Here is a 17,966-nt window from a genome sequence, read left to right as displayed (position 1 = left end):
GAAGATTTAATAAGCCACCTTTCGGATACCTCGAGGATACGAAGCGCAAGGTGAAACACACAACGCGAGACACAATCGAAAGGAAGCCGCTAAGCTTGCAACCTAAACTCTGGAAGACAATGTATCTCCTGCCGGGTATGCATTATTCATATTCCTAAATAAATACCAACCGTAGAGAGGAAAATATACGTTCTGGTATTATCAGCAGCAAGGACATCAATTTACATCCGTCATTATATGAAAATTCAACGAAAATAAAAACATCTCCATGGAAATTGTTTTAATTATTAGTGGAATTGTTGATGATGAAATTTCTCATGCGGAAATATAATAATTAGTTATTGATAAATGATAGCGCCACTCCGAAGTGGCAAACTCGTGCGGTGGAGATAATTGGCAAAACCGACACTCGGCCAGAACTGATTATTAGTCATTAGGCATCGATAGTTGTATCCGGGATTTCAATGCCTCGCCTAAATACGCAATTATGACGATACATGTATCATCAACTTGAGATTCAATTAATTATTTCACACGACGCCGAAATCAATTTAATACAATAATTTACGATCGAAATACATAAAAATTTTAGTATTACACGCTGCGCTATGAATTTGTTATGTATAATGTGAATTTTGCTAATTTACGACCAATTTGAATTCGGTGTTAATGGCCATTGTAAATTGTTGTACGTGCGCGGGGGCGGTGGTAAGGGACGATTTGTTGATTGTCTCATTCTAATACGGATTTGGTGCATAAAAGCGCCGCGGACCAATCGTGCGCGCACTCGCGGTCGCAACATAATGATAAAAACAAATTGCCGCGACGCGCAAACAGCGATTTCGGTCGCGAATGCGTTAAACGCACCATTAAACGCTTTCCAAACGAGCGCTGCGTTCTAATTACTTGATTAACGATTATATTCTACTGGATAGATTCGACCGAATATAAATTACACGCGTTGATAGAGAGATACGTTTCACGCGGCATTAATTATAATCACAAATAAAATTATTGTGTGATATACAAGCTGTAGAATCAAAAAATTTAAAAATTCTAAAAAAATTTTTTCTACTTTTTTCATGGTTTTGAAGCATAAAAAGTGGTAATTTAATCACGGATAGCCAAAAACGTGGGTTAAGTACTTTAGTCACGGGTTTTAGTCACGTGGTGGAGCTTGCGCCTGCGCATAAAGTGAAAGTAGAAAAAATAGCGTTAGCATCACATCGCTCAACGTGTTTAAAGTGCAACTTAGCGCACTTGATGTTTAATATACAAATATTTAGACTTTTTAATGTCCCATATAAAACTTTATTAATATTGTTATTATTTTGATGTGTTTTTCTTCCATCTGAGAAAAACATTCGCACATCGTTGTTTAAAAAACGACAAAGTTATAAATTTGATGCGTTTCGCACGTTTTACGAACATTTTTGTTGCATATATATTTTTTGGCGTATGCCTAATGGAAAGTATGTATTATCGTAAAAATTTACGATTTTGCATTTTCGTTAAAATTTCAGCTCGTGCGCGCGTTGTGGCCTCGAAATCGATCGCGCTCATTTTTCAGCGCGCCACACGCGGCCCGCATCGATGGAAAAATGACGAAAAAGGAAGCGAGGAAAACCGAACGAACTTTAAATATATCGTCAATTTATCTCCGTGTTAACAGTAATTTTATCGGCCATCAATCTTGTCGCGACGCGGCACTGCGAGCGAAAATATTCTGCGGTCGCTCGCTCGATATATTTCCTCGCGACGCGTCGAAAGTTCAGACATTCAGATCGAGTGTAAACACGAAAAAAAGCATCCGATGATTTTTCACCGCGTTTAAATCGATTTATAATCATGTAAACACATACGCAAGCATTTTTTTATTATAGTGTTTAACCTCTGGAGGGAAAAACGTGTAGGAAAAGAAGACGACAAGTATAATACCGTGATTAAAAGAGTTTTTGTTGTCGTGTTCATCTCGAAAGAGTCGAGAATGAAGTTGGTTTTCCGCGCACGTCTCGACAATGCGTTGTTATCCCGCTAGATAAATCTAGATCGCAGTGTCCAGAATGTCCATGCGCAAGATGGCGCGCTCATTCGTTCATATTTTGCACGTTCTGCTGAAACACCTAACAAAAATCCCAACGAAACGCTTCGTAATTCTTTGCGCTCGCTTGCCTGTTCTCCGTTTTTATACAGTGCTCATGGCCCGAGCAATTTCTGCAAACGCATATAACTAACTCGTGAATGTTGCGAACGCCCACGACATAACAAAGACTTTCGCTTCTTCCTCGCGCAGAGTTCTTTGTTATTTTTCGGCTCTCGCTTGGTATTTCGGTGTTTTCTTTATTTTTCCTGCGTGCAGAATGTCAAGTTGCTTTTCATGCGCTCGAGTAATCCACTTTGTGGTTAGCAGAATGTTCTATGCACCTACACCAGTAGGAAGTGCTGGCATAAAGAAGAGACAACATAGTGGGTAAAGTTGTGGGGGTGGCGCGAAGAAATGGTCGGAATTGCGTCGAGGAGTTGGGAAATTCCCCCGATGGGAAATCTCGTTGCGGACACGTTTGAATCGGTCTAATCTCACCACCACGGATGATCTCACCACACAAATACTACCAGTTTATAGTATCAAACATAGAAGACATCCAAAACATCCAAATCATTAAAAAATCAAAAGTAAAAAAAAGAGTTGAATGAGCAGTTCCTAGATCTTCTTCCAAGGAGATAGTTTGAAGGGACCTTAGAGAGTGCTTCTGGTGATACAACCTGGGTGGGGTTTTAGAGGTGGTAGAGGATGGATGTTATGGTTCCAAGGGAGTCCGGTTACTTTCTCTGCCAGCTAAGGTGCTGGCTTGGTGCTCGGTGCATGATGCCGTTCGCATCTTGTTAGTCTTCTGTTAGTCTCCGCTTTGACACTTTGGCGGTCCCGGAGGTGTAATTGAGATTTATTGATTAGGGCCTCGGCGCGCTTGCATAAATAAGAAAAGTTTACTTATTTATGAAATATTGATGAAGTCTCTGCCAGGAAACACAACAAGGACCGTCACTTCCGCACCTACACCAGAGAAACACGAGGAAGAGAACTGGGGTAGGATGCAAAGTCTTTGGTGGCGTTATTTAACAGGATATATTATGATAGATTACACCCTGTGACTTGTCCGGTAACTTTTGAGGTTTAGATAATGTTCAAACTATTGGTATCATGTTGCTTTTGTTGATAGGTTATAAAGGTTAAAGTTTAACCATTTTATAGTTGGTTTTAATTATCTTTCTACTTTTATCTTTAAAATGTCACTTTTTCTACGGTTTTGATATGTGAAAAATGGTAATTTAATCTCGGATAGTCAAAGTCGTGATTAAAGTACTTTAGTCATGGGTTTTAGTCATAGGTCTTACACGTTGTTAAAGTGTCACTTTGCGCACTTGATATTTAATATACTATTCCAAAACGAAGTAAAACAGATTTAAAATTGTAAAACGTAAATATTAGAAAAAAATGAGAAAAAAATTTTACATAAAGAAAAATCTATAACATGGTAAATTATTTTGTATGCACGACGACACCTCCCGTGCAGTCTGCATTTCATCCCGTCGAAATCCTTGATAAATGAGAGACGATCAATTTGTGCACGTCTTGTTGTCTAACAAAATATACAGTGTGTTTGAAAAAATTACAAATTTCACATTTTTTCTTTCTAAAATTTTCTTTAAAAATTACTTGGTTTCTGATTAGTACTACTTTAGGTTACTTTACACGATAAATAATTGAAACCATAATTAACGGTCTGTAAACAATCACTTTGTAAACCTCTTGGATTTCTATCCTAGGTCGTATATTACGGTTAGTAATACCCGGCGTTTGGCGTGGCGTCGGCGTACATGACCGGAAAATTCCCCGCGTCACGGAAAGACGATATTTATATTATATTCATCATACATGTGCCGCCGCCGCCGCCGCCGCCGCCATAACCCGTCTGAACTCAAAACTCTTTTGTTTTCGCTTCCTTATCTTTAGCGTCAGTCTAGTTTTTTTCCTGCGCTTTGTGAAACGATTTCTTTGTCTCGGAAACACCAACCAACATACCAACATAAATTTCCTTCACTCCTAGCAATCTTCCTTATTGTACAAGTTCAAGCAAACACGTCAAATAACTTTTTTTTCCAATACAAAATAAAATTTTGCAATTACCAATGGCGTGAACATAAAATGCAATTATAAAGCTTCACGAACAATAGGAATATTATGTTATTACGAACTATAAAACGCAGTTTAAAATACTGATTAGTTTCGCACATAAAATATCGTAGTTAAAACCGTTAAAATGCTAATCGCGGCGAAAATAAAGTTGACAATAACGCGTAACGGCGCTATAAAACCCGCGCAAAAGAATTGAAAAAAAGCGCAAACGTCGTGATATAACCACCATGGAAATTACACCACGCGGTGCTCTATAATTAGCCGCAATAATTTACGAATTTATCATTCCATCACGCGCCAGCCAGCCCCGCACGCAGACGATAAGGGAATCGTCATTTTGTCGCCGTGGAACGTATCGCACGCGCATGGCATTAAGTAAATTGAATTAAAATTGTTATGTTTACTTTGACGTCGCGATAGCTTGAATCGCATGCGGCGGGAATTCATAATTCCAATGAAAAATGCAAGAGAGAATCGATTCACACGCGACGTCATCAAATATTGATTAAATATTAAATTTTTATGCCTTAAATACCTGTAAATCGGCGTGTGTTCGTCTTTGTACCAAACGACGAGGACGACACTGTCGTTGGGCGCCGGAGGTGTCAAATCACAAGGTAATAGAGCTGTTCCACGGACAATTGCTTGCACATGAGCGACAACACCACCTGAAAATCAGAAAAGAGAAAAATTAGTTCATGAAAATTATTCTTGGAAAAATTGATTTATTCGATGAAAAAAAAGCATTTTATATTAGGTTTTCCGTCATGTTTGCTGTGGGCGAACAAATCTTTTCGTGCAGTACAGCGGGAAAATTGTAATTTTGTCAAAACAGCGCGCCGCCCACTGAAACAACGTTTCCTCCTCGAGCAAAAAGTGATGTTTACGCTTATTGAAAAACCTGAAGTGCCTCTAGGCGCACGAGAGAGTCGAATTTCAGCGCTGTACGCTTGTCAGATTTCTTATAAATAATTTAGTAATGACTTATCGGAAAATGAAACAAATATGAACAAGAACAACTCGACAAAAACAAATTTTTTATATCAGGTCAAGTGTACAATATAAAAATATGATTTTTGAATGTTTGAATGACAAAACAAAAATAACTGAAAGTTTAGCTTTAATCATTTTGTTTCCGTGAAGTCTCGGGAGGTTTTTGATGTGATCTCGTCGCTAATGTTTGCAAAAATGTTGGAAAACGCTGGAAAACATATATCAATCAGTGCGGGTGCGCGCCTCAGTGGCTGGAAAACGTGGTGAAAATGTTCACGGCGAGGGAAAACGCAGTGGAAAGGAAACATATTGCGGCGCGGCAAGATGAGGAAGCGTTATTATTGCCAGTTAGGCGCGGATGTGGAAAGGCAAAAAGGAAGAGAAAACGTAATTCCGACGCTCAATTAATTTTTACTCAAACAGCATACAGCGCGGATGGATGCAGCTGATATAAAGTTATAACCGCTTAATTTCACCTCGGCCGGATGAAATCCTCAACGCGATTACATTTTTCATTCCATCACAATTTCCAAAAAAAGAAATATTCTGCATCCGATAATATTATTTTAGGCAAATATTTTTAATATACTCAAAACAGTCAAATCCAGTTGTTTTCGATTGCGCGTTTCAATTAAAAAGTCAAAAAAAACTAGATTAAAATTTCCGGCGTCAAAAGCCCTCCATTTTGCAAACACACATCCACTGGCGGCTTACCACTCAATTGAAAATTCCGAAAAACACGGCGCGGAAAAAAATCACTTCGTCAAAACTGCGCAGAAACGGATTCATTTTCGCAATTCAATTGGATACAAAAACATGACCGGAAGTACACAGTTGAAGCACACGAATTTAATCCATTTTAGTTGATGGTAGTGCATTTCTGGTTGGGTTTAATGATAATGATGCACTTTAAATTTTGAATATTGCACAACTTGGATGTTAGTCGGGCGCCGGAGTCGGTGTGTGTTGTATTCTGCGCCTTAGATTAATTAAATCATTCGCTGCGTTTCCGTCGCGGAATATACACCGCTTGCTCTACATAAACAATACATTAAATTGCTTGCGAAATTGTTTCGCGGCTGAGCGTTAAGCAAGCGCGCGCGCTAAGTCCACTCGGAATTTATTTGCTTTGGTCGGCGGCTGCACCGGCGTCGAAATTGAGAGCGTCGACCAGATGAATGTGCGCTTGCCTCGGTTGTAGTGTTATATGTTATAATGACTATATACTAAACTAATGCATACATAAATTCAATCTTAAAATATGAAACAATCTCAGAAATAAATTTTTCTATTACCACCAATAAAGCGTTTTCCACAGTTTTAGGCACAAAAGTGGCACTTTATATACGGACTATTAAGCCTTGAGTAATATACATTATCTACGGACATTATTTACGGGTGGAGCTTACGCATGCGCATTTGCCTTCGGAGCGGCACAAGCTCCATACAAAACTTAACGTGGAACTAGAGTGAAAGTTAAAAAATAGCGTAAACATCACGTAGCTAAACGTTGTTAAACACTCAATAGCTTAAATGCTCGCTACACTTGTTCTCAATCAATCTCGTGAGTAAAGTCTCCGTTTACCCACTTAATACTTAATATACTATCACTTTTGATCAAAAAACAATTGAAATATTGAATATTTCTTCTCCAAAAATTAAAATTTTTATCCTTCGGGGCAAAGCAGACAGTTTATAATTAAAAAAATAATCCACATACGCTCTCATCGCTTTTAATCTACTTTAATGCGGCGGCGGCGGCTGGATATCCTCCCGCCGGTCGGGGCTAATGCGCCTCTCCTCTAATAATTGTAATTTATTTAATTTTCTTCGTGCGCGCTCGCATGTCGCCGCTCGCGGCCGCGACTGCATGAATAATTAATTACGTAATTTAATTAAAAAATCCAATATAATATACCTGGACCGGCACACTCATACCTCCGGTGTACGTTTGTGTAATAATGCTGCCGCATCGCGCACAATAACTCATTGTGCTATTTTCTACGAGCGCGCGCGCACTTCGACCTAATAAAGCAAATTCACGTGGAGCAGCGCGGAATTACGTGCGGCAAATAATTAACCCTTTTCTCCAAGCGGCACATGGACATACGAGAAAAAGTATTGATTGGGTTCTTTACTATTAAGATTAAAATAGAATTTATTGACAAACGGAGCGGAAATTGAGTTATTAAGGTGCTCAATTGCTTGGAAAAGATTATATAACAACAAATAAGCAAATAAAATTATACACCTCTTGGAATTATATTTTTATAATGTTAAAAGTCATAGTTTCAGGTAGAAAAATTTATTTTTTAAATTTTTTATCTAATTTTTCTTCATTTTAACTTTTAACCCTTAATTTACACCCTTCAGAAACAAATTTTTAAATAATTAATCCTTTCATATCTTCTTCCAACTCATAATCTATCATTATACCAAATTTCATAAAATTTGTTCAAGTCGTTTCATCATTAAAAGAAAACAAACATACATAATCACTTTTGTATACATAATATTACACTACGCTTTCAAATTTTAACCTTATGCTGGGATTATGTGGAGTCTTAACATATGTGGGTTTTGTTTGATGCACCGAAAACAAAACTACTCCATCCGCCTGCCAGTCTCTTAGTCCTCTGTCAGTTTGAGTTAAGGACGAATTCCGCTGAACACGTTCCATTTCCTGACTTGTTCCTGAGCTGGCGCTCGCGCGCTTTCTTTCCTTTTTGTGTGCACGTACGCGTATTCATTATAATCCCGCGCCGGGCGGACCTTGGACCGAAATGACAAGAATGACAAGAATCCTAGTAAAACATTCAGTAATGTCTAGATTGGGTTGCGCGCACCGAGGATACATCAAGGATATACAGCGCGCAAGCACTACAACTCCGCCAGGACGATCCTTTTTCATTATGCATAACATGGGTTGCGAAAGGGGTTGAGATAGTTTCCTTTTATAAATTGAGCTGCTTGTTTTTACCCGGCTTTGTTTTGAAATGGGACTTATTTGTGAGTGAGAATGAGGTCAAACGAAGGTCAAGCAAGTGTTGTATGTTGCTTTTTCTAACCACACATTAAATTAAACAGATTTGTGAGAGATTATAAAGTGTCGCTTATCTAAAAATAGCTAAAATATGCACGTTTTGAAATTTGGACCGGCGGATAAAATATGTGAAAAATTGCCCCGGCAGGTTGGCAACCCACTACGCACTCACACACAGAGTTGCCTACGCGGTACGTAACCCGCTGCGCGCCGGGTTTGGAAATTTCCATATGAATGCGATTAGAATAAATGGGACGTGACGGTAACACATCCTTAATATTAGAATTTGCATGTCGGTGGCGCGGTGGCTGTTGCGCTCCCGGCCGGCCAGCAACCGGAGGTGGCATTTTAAATTTAAAATAGTCAAACGCCGCTGCGCCCGAAATAAAATGAAATAAAATAAAATAAAAGGAGCGGAAACCGTTTTACGTACATGCACAAAACATGTATATGTGGTTGCCTATATATTCGTATGTTAATAAATTACTGGTCTACCGACATGCGGTCGACAACTCTGCGGTATTTTCCAATTTTACAATTTAGCAATTCTATTTTGACATGGTGATGCATTAAATCACAGCGATTCAATTTCCTTGTTATGTTCATTGGTGAGAGTAATGTGATATAGATGGCGTTGTAGTTTTTGCTTTACAATCAAAGAAACACCTTTGTAGTTCTCTTCAGGTTCTTGAGCAGGTACGGTACATTACGTAGATTAAAGGACAATGTATTCGCCGGGTATTGTCAGGGAGTGCTTCCGTGTTCGCATCGTACATAACAATAATCTCGGCAGCGCGGACTCGTCGCCATTCTTCATAATTAAACGCTTTGTCTGCCGCCGCTCGATGAGGCGCGCGCGTGTCGCTTTGTCTTCCACGCTCTTTTCCATTCTGCTTTTACGAGCGGCGTAGAGATTTCGCACCTAACCTGGCATTTAATATGGCGGCGGAAGCGGAATGTTTGCGTCTTGCATTATTCGCGCTAATTGCTAACGTCATACCTTCCAAGTGATACCATTCCAAGATGAGATTACGTACGTATACAGAGTGTGTACATAAATAAACAAAACAACAAAAATTTTAGCGTCTAGAACAGGTTATGTTTTAGTTGATGCGGTTAGATGTTAATTTGGTTGCATATGCATGGTGTACATGTGTCTGTAGGTATTGTACAAGGTTCCACCATTTGCCACCATTTGCATACGTAATGCGCCCTCTCTCGGGGATTTGGTTAAAATGCAGATACGCTCTCAGCAATGATATCTCCGGCGCGCGTAATGAATTGAGATTTTGTTATTGCTGCATAATGCTTTCATTCCACGCGCCACGCCGGGTGCTGTGTGTTGTTCTTCCGGTAAAGCAAAGGTCCTCTTGCACACGAACAATGTCCTCCCGACGGCGACAAGGTCTTTACCAATGGCGCGGGGACTATGGCTTATTCGGCGAAACGTTAAATTGCCGCCTTCCTGCATCCGTTATTAACGCCGTTTATTAAATATTCCGACGGGCCGACGTTTTCTGGCGCGGAGGAAGCGCGCTTCCCTAACCTTTCCCGCCGCATTAAATATCTTATTATCGCTGATACGGCGCGCCGCCGCCTTTGTGTTGCCAGCGCGCCGCGCAGGAAAATAATTTAATAGCAACGAGGGCCACTAATGTGTGCTTAAAATTCCCCATACATGCTCGGGCGCATAATGTGCCTGCCGGGGAGCGAACCTTTTCTTTTCTTGAAAGACGAGCAGAGTATGCTCACCCGGCTCTAGATTCAATACTCCCGAGCTTATTATAACCGTTTTAATGAGCAGCTCAATTGAAAATCGGCTTTGTTCATTGTTAGAAATATAATAATCAATTAAATTTTCAAAAGTTTCCATTTATTTTTAATATTATTTTTTAAATGAAAACATTTTTACCCCGGGACTAAAACCCGCGACTAAAGTAATTTAGTCACGGCCTGGTCCTGGGCGGACCATGACTAAAATGTCATTTCTTGTTTTCATATATATTTTTAATGAAACTTTCACAAAAAAGAATTTCTTTTTCTTTCTTTTTGAAAATCAAAACATTTTTGGTGGATTTATAAAGAGGTCCAGGGATCAAAGGATAAGTGTTAATTTTTTATTTCTTGCTGGGTTGCTTCAACCACCGCCCGAGGATAATGTCGAATTGAGGTGCGACGCACGCTCGAGGCCCTAGGGCAGGAAGCGCGGTTTGCGGCAGGCGGCGGCGGAGGTCAAGTGGCCAGGTTAACAGATTCTGTGACCCGGCAGCTAAGTGGACGCGTCGCGGTGGTTTACAGCTCCGCAAGATGCCAACAATACGGATTGTTCTAGACATCACCAAACGAGACACACAACAAAGCCAAGATCCAAGTGTTCTTTTACTTTTTATTTTTCCTCCAACTACTTCAGAAGCCACTTCAAAACCAAGGTATGGTTCAAGGTGGATTGCGAAAATCATTCGGTATATAATATTTATATATACAGAAACTATTTTCGGAATTTTGGATCCCAGGATCATAAAATAATCTCTAAAGCCAGGCCAAAACTAAAACCTCACATGTCTTTCATTTTCAGTTTTTCCGTATTACCGACTTACTAAAACTCCATCTATCTGCTCCTTACCTTTTTAAACAGCATGGCGATAGTTAATGGATGGATTGGCATCATCTCACACACACACACATACACTAATAAAAAAGTTTTGTCTTTCGAAAATCACTAATAGTAGAATAAAAATAATTTTTTTTATGTAAAATTGTGGACCGACACGAGGCACGAACGCGCGAATACTGGCCGTAAATCGATGCGACGAATTCGACACACGCTGATAAGACGTTCAAAACCAGTTTTTATGTTGCTACAATCTACGTTTGTTTTGATACAAACGTGAGAACTCGCGTTTTACAGCAACGCATATTTGTTTATTTTTGTATTGCTCAAATATTTAATTTAATTCAACTAATAATTAAAATATTAAAAAATCTTTATATTTTTCAAATTAATTTCCTATTACATTTATTATAATAAGCCGAGAATCAATAAATTCGATAAAATGAAATAAAATAAAATGTATTTTATATTTGTATTTGTCACTCAAGTCATAAGCCCATGAGTTATGTCCCAGCCTCAAACTTTGCAATGTGTACACACCCACTACGTTGAACTACTCCCGGATGGACAGACTATCTGTTTAAACAAGCCCGCCCGGCGCCTCCACCAAAACATACAAAACTTTTGATGCTCCGCGCAAACATCAACATCAACAAAGCTTTAATGTTTAAACATATCTGCAATGTAACAAATGAGACGTGCGTTCTTTTTTTGTGACCTGTGACACACTGAATGCAAACATGACATGTGAGGATATTACATATTGCTATCAGAATATCAAAACATAACTCCGGTGAGAAACCCTCGACATGAACGCTGTTATTCGATGGTATGCATCACGAGTATTAATTTCGACATGTGGTTATTTTAATTAACACCGTAATCAACGCATGTTCAGGTGGTGCTTGTGGTTGTGGTGATTACAAAACATCTATTCATTCAGTTTCTAATAGGTTTCTGGATACACTCGGTGTAAATTTTAATGAATAAACATTTTTTAAATTTTGCGCTACTGAAATGTAGTTTTTTGTTTTTTTTTGTAGGTGTGTGTGTATGTATGCAACTCAAATTACATACGAACTCACATATGTATCACACATGTTTTGTATTCATTGTATGGCGTGTAGTTATGAGCGTTGAATAATATTTGCACGTGAATAGTTTTCAAAAGACTTCACAGCGTCGACGGCTGGCAGATTTTTGCCGAGCGCATCACAAAGCTTGGCCGCGCATTGGCATTGGCCATGAGAGTTGCGCTTCATGTTTTATTCCTACCGCTTGATTCGCGCAAAACTTCACAACGCTTCAATTTAAGCGGACGCGCATTTAAATTTACAACTTCGACATCATGTCATTGTGGATGTTTCGTTCCGTGGAGCGACGCATCCGCCTTTATATTGATTTGCAATTTACGGCGCCAATTTACAAACCATTTCAATCGGAGTCGGTGAATGGTATGAATTGCATTGAATTTTGAATGTTAAAGTATAAAGGGAAAAAATGAACAAAAAAGCGAAAATATAAATCTGTTAAGCCTGTTAACTTATTATTAGAACAGACAACAATAATGAAGCATTTTAGCGCATCATTAAGCTATGGAAAATGAAAATTCGGGCCAATTTTGGAAAATATCGTAAAATACAAACAGTGGTCGTAATTATTCGATTTGTGAGGTTATTAAAAACATCCAATGAGTTATTTTATTATGCATTGTAATTTTATGGTCATCAGGTATTTGTTCATGGGCATTAAAATAACATTTTATTGTCGATATTCAATTTTATTTATTTTTCTGCACAGAAGAGTAAAAACCACTTTTTTCTTTCAAATGCGCAGGCGCAAACGTCACGTTGTGACTAAAACCCGTGGAAAAAGTACTTTAACCACGGCATGGCCCAATCAAATGCACAGAAAACAAAGTTTTCAAGTATAATAGCAAATTAACCTCAATTTTGTGCTTTAAAAAATATTATACGATCACATCATCTTTAAATTGAAATATCTTTGAAGTTTAACATTCAAAATCCCTAAAAAACGTCCAAAATAATAAAAAGAATAAAGACAAACAAGATATTTCTGCAGTATCCTCTAGTTCAAAGGACCACCGAGGAAAAACTCAATTCAGCGCGTGAAATTCGTATGAAAAACGTGTAGTCAACAATACGCCGCCGAAGATATCTTTTGCGAATATTTACAACCGAAATAAATTCGTACGTCGAGCAACTTATTTCGCGCATTTCGCTTCCGCTTCACGTGCGCCGAATAAAATTGTCCATGCCCGGAAAGACTAACCGTGGACGTGCGTATAAAAATAGCGCACAACTTGAGTCCATTTCAAGTCTTTCAGTTCGCGCAACTTCTACTCTGCCTGCATCCTACAGAATAAAAAGAATATTTGTATGTATATCGTGTTGTATGCCGTCGTGTCCGTGGAACGTGTATCATATTTATGCAACACATGTTATTCAAGATGGCTGACGTATAACTACATACAGCAACGCCATCTATCGTTTAAAATATTATTTTTCTAGTTTCATCTATAAAATATCAATTTTTCACGGTTTTTAAACACAAATAGTGGTACTTTATAAACGGACGGCTAAGACGTGAGTAATATCCATTATCTACGGGCATTATCTACGGGACGGAGCTTGCGCATGCGCATTTGCCTAATGCGCGAGCAAATTTTGATGATTTAAAATACAAAAGTTTAAATACAAAATCTCTACGAAGACCTAGAGTAAAAGTAGAGAAAATAGCGTAAACAGCACGTGGCTAATCGTTGTTAAACACTCGATTGCTTAAACGCTCGCTTTCAATCAATCTCGTGAGTAAAGTCCCCGTTTAACCACTTGATACGTAATATACTATTTTTACCCTTTTGTCGCAGTGTAGATGTATAAAAACAACTTCGCACATTTTCAATATAAAAGGATTTTTATATCCTCGAAAAAAGAATGAGTTTTTCTCGAGGCGCGCACTCTTCGGAATCTAATACCTAGCGGTTTGGCACAAATCGGAAATATGTGGTGCGAAAATATTCCACCCCGGCAAGTTTTCGAGGCCAACTTCTTTCATATCGACAGAAACGACAGCGGCGAGGGATCGCGTCTCTCTGGCGGGTAAAGAATTGAAAGCAAAACCTTCGGGAAGGCGCGTTGATGAAAGCCGGCGTGCGGTAGGTTGTGGGGACGTGTCGAGCATCCACAGCGCGAAGAAAAGCGACTAAGGTGGCATAAGTGATGGCGGTAGCTAAACGCCATCATGCTTTGCGTGGGTAGAGGAGGAAAGCTAATATTTTTCGTGCGCGCAGATTCTCATATTGGAATATGACTAGAAAAGAGTTAGCAGCGTGAGAAAATATGAAATTTCGGCGTGAAAACAAAGAAATAATCAAAAATCAATTTTCCAAAGGATATTTAGTGAAGGTTAAGTTAAAAAATGAATTATGAGCCTACAACAGGAAAATTTACAAGTTTTTCATCGTTGATATCAAGAGTTTTTATTTTTCTCGTGTTTTTGTGTTTTTATGTTGCTTGTTGTAAGTTACTAGTGAATTTTATGCCAAATTGCCAAATCGCATGACTACGTTAGGTACGTAAGGTACTCGACAATTTCAATTCAAACTTGGTACCGACCCTATTAAATTAAACTAAAATCTGACATTAAATAATCACAAAATAATAATATGAAATAACATTTTTATGTACCTAATAAAACTGATAACAAATAAATTGAATTATTGTAAATTTTGTAAAAAAATGAAACTGGCTGTATATTAACTTTGGAACCAATAAAATTACTCAAAAATTCCACCAATTTGCAACACGTGTTGGATTAAGTTTCGCTGGAAAATTGTAGGGTGTGTGATTTGAATCAATTGCCTGTTTCCTTCGGGGTTGTTTTTGTTTCATAACTGAAATCAAAATGACGGACTCGAAATGTCGCTGCTATGTTTTTTCTCTTCTTTCTATACTTTTCTTCTTGCCATTGTTTGTGTTTTGTGTTGGTGCATTGTTTTTCCGAGACATTTCCACAGCGGGCGCGCGTATTAAAACTTTACAAAGTTTTCGCCCTCGAGTTTTCAATATAAACTAACTTTGCGCAGCGACAGTTTCAAACAGCTGTAATTCCCTGAGATGGCGACTATAAATTCATAATCGATGCTTGCCTCGCATAAAACATAAAACAAAACGTACGAAAAACATCGTAAGTCAATAAAAAGTACACAAACAGTTTAAAACTTCTTTATGCGCATGCGCGAATTGAAATATTAAGTCGCAGAAAATCGTTGTAGTTAAAATTTGCATTCGAGTGTTTCTTTATGCAATTTCCGCTCTTTTAGTCATTCAACATGCGCGGCATGAATGGAATAAAAGCGCAATGAATAAAGATATCTAAAATAAAACAACGGCGTTTTGTGCGCTTTCAATGCCCCGCAGAAATGCATCTGTTCAGCAAGTTGACGATGCTCCAGTTTCGAGTTTTCGCCACTTGTTAAAAATTACACGCCGCCTGCAAGTAGAAACCCACGAGCGTTCTAATTACGAATACAAAGCAACAAAAGTAATACGTCTATGAATAAAATTCAAGTCTCATTCGTAGTTAATTAATACGAAATAATTACTTTCCACAATAGCATTAAAAATAATCTGTAAATAGAAACATTTCAAGACTTTTACTTGTACGAGTACTATCGACCGTTGATTGAAAATTGCAGCAAATAATCAAGTAATCCTTCCTCTGAGCACAGCGGTAATGAACAATAATTTCATTGTTTCCCACTGGGTACGACTCAGCCTCAACATCCACCCGTTGAATTGCTCCGAAAACGTCTCGGAGGTTCCGAATCTCAAAACGTTAAATTACTATGCAAATAGCTTGACCTGGGACTTCACCGCTCCAGATTTCGATGTCTTGGATGGCCCGGATTCGATTTCAATGCCTTGGGAGTAACGCTGGTCTAGTATTCAACATTCTATTCTACATCTCCAACATCTGCTTGGAGCGAAACTCGTGTGAGCTGGAGGGTTGGGACGTAGACGTAGGTCTACTGCATTGGAATTAATCCGTCCGCCCACCGATCATTTGAAATGTTAATTGATACACGAGCGACGAACGGAGGACGCGTGGGAGGACAGGAAGTTTGCTGCAGTTTGCAGATATCGCGATTAATAATCCCCAGTGGGACGGGCTTCCCAATGCACAAGCCACCAAGGAAGCCATCAAGGCACTCACTATTCAGAAGACCTCCAAAGACCTAGAATCGAGGACCAATTTAGTTGAACATGGCGGAGAACAAGTGAATTTTGTTAATTGTTGAATTCTGAAGCAAATTTATTCAAAAATTTGGATTTTAATTTATTGTATGCTAAGTATCAAGTGTGCTAAGTGATATTTAACAACGATTAGCAATATAAGCTTCAACCCGTGACTAAAACCCGTGGCTAAAGTATTTTAGTCACGATGTGCCACTTTTTGTTTCTTAAAACTGCGGAAAAAGTGGCGGAAGTTGCAAAAGTACTTTTCATATTCTATATTTGAACATCAATCAGTAGGGAATGTAGAGTACGAGAAGCATTGGTCATCAAGAGTTGGCTTTGCAATGCAATGTTGAGGGAGTGCTTACCGGCTGAGCGCATTAGAAACTTAATTGCAATCGCTGTTTGTTGCGTTGCATTTAATTTCGGACGGAGGCAATCGAATCGAACAACAAATTGGCAATCGCTTTGCCTTTGCCTCTTTACTTCCGCAACATGTTCTATCTATAGCGCGCGGTTGTTATAGATACTCGATAGAGCATCGGATTCAGACACAGAGAGTTTTCTATGCGCATTACTCGGGCCTCTCGGTTTCAGTTTAAACCGGAGCCAACCAGACGTGAACACGCATTGCGGGATAAATCAAAGTCCCCGGCGAATCAAAGTCGATAGAGTCACCAAATCGAACGCTTTAATCATTTAGGGAACTCTACAAGTGAGTAACCCACTGCGAACGTCAACAGAGGAATTAAATTTCCGATTTGGAATACGAGTACAACATCAACGCAGGTTGACATCTAACAGTAATACGATTAATTAAAACTTTGTATTTTAACGGTTATAAATAGTTAAATGCACGATTGATAGAATGGTTAATAATTCAGCGAATGGCAATACTCAAGCGCACTTTAATTAATCCTTCCCTTTGTCGAGGGGTTTTCGACTGGTTGTGTAAACGGATCCCTCGATGACCAATGATGTGAAACTCAAGCCTGTTTTCAGTGTCTACCACCAACATACAAAAAGAGTAATTAACAAGAAGAATTAGTCGCATGTTCATTTAGTTGTAAATTGCATTGTCACAAAAATCTAACGCTTTTACCTACATAACCTCAATTTAATTCTATATGAATTTTGGAGGTTAGGAAGAGTTATATCGTTTTATGTTGGTTGCCATTGTAAATTTCGCTGGAAATATTTACGTTTACGTGCAGGGATATAAAGTAAAATAGTTTATAAAGCTGAATGCTGAAAAATCGTGCTGCACCGCATGCTGAAGAAAAGGTTGTGATAAAACAAGGAAAAAGAGCAAAACGGGTGGAGTTGGATGGTAGTACTTCTAGGAAGGTTACCGGAAGGAAGCTTGAGAAGGATATACGTTCTGTTACCACCCAGAGTGGGTTCCTCGAGGATTCCTACAGATTCTCATGTCGTGTTACACATTCTGGTCAATATACAGAGTGTAACAGAAAGTGAATATTATTTTGGAATGAAATCTTAATTTTTTTTTGGTTTAAGTTATTTTCCGGTGGAATGGTCGTAAAATACTTTAGTGTATCACGTTTAGTAAAAAGAGTAGATGTAGATTGTATGAGTTGGGTGGCGGCGAAAGCGGCAAGGTCATAAAGTATCGCGCATGCCGCCGAGATTCGACGAAAAACCTCTGGGTCTTAACGTCCGCCGCCCGGCACGCAAGGGCGGAAATCTACGCCTTGGCCCACGGTTTTTACCGCAGTCAGGTCCTCCTCTCTTGGCGAAGCATTCCGCATCATCGCGATGGAATGCGACACATATGCTACCCGCGTCCCTTAAATTTCATCCCCCGCTTCGTTTCCGTGACACACCGACCTCGGGTCCTTTAAA

At 39.0% G+C, this 17,966-nt stretch overlaps 1 protein-coding gene across 3 annotated transcripts in view; it reads right to left on the bottom strand.

The window, feature by feature from the left end:
• The window catches only part of side-VI (sidestep VI), a 147,041-nt gene that overhangs the window by 40,011 nt on the left and 89,064 nt on the right, over positions 1 to 17,966 (bottom strand). For all 3 annotated transcript variants that reach the window (XR_010549800.1, XM_065311879.1, XM_065311880.1), the window contains one exon: positions 4,731 to 4,863. Coding sequence is in view for 2 of the 3 variants with exons in the window: in XM_065311879.1 (XP_065167951.1) it covers positions 4,731 to 4,863 (133 nt within the window). In the remaining variant the exon portion in view is untranslated. The remainder of the gene's footprint in view (positions 1 to 4,730; positions 4,864 to 17,966) is intronic.

Source organism: Atheta coriaria, unplaced genomic scaffold (genome assembly GCF_025399875.1).
Source record: "Atheta coriaria isolate IRGN ID8LTWV9N9 unplaced genomic scaffold, Caltech_Dcor_3.1 hic_scaffold_9_pilon, whole genome shotgun sequence".
NCBI lineage: Eukaryota > Metazoa > Arthropoda > Insecta > Coleoptera > Staphylinidae > Dalotia > Dalotia coriaria.
The sequence above is the reverse complement of the archived record's forward strand: the minus strand, read 5'-3'. Positions and strand labels throughout refer to the sequence as shown.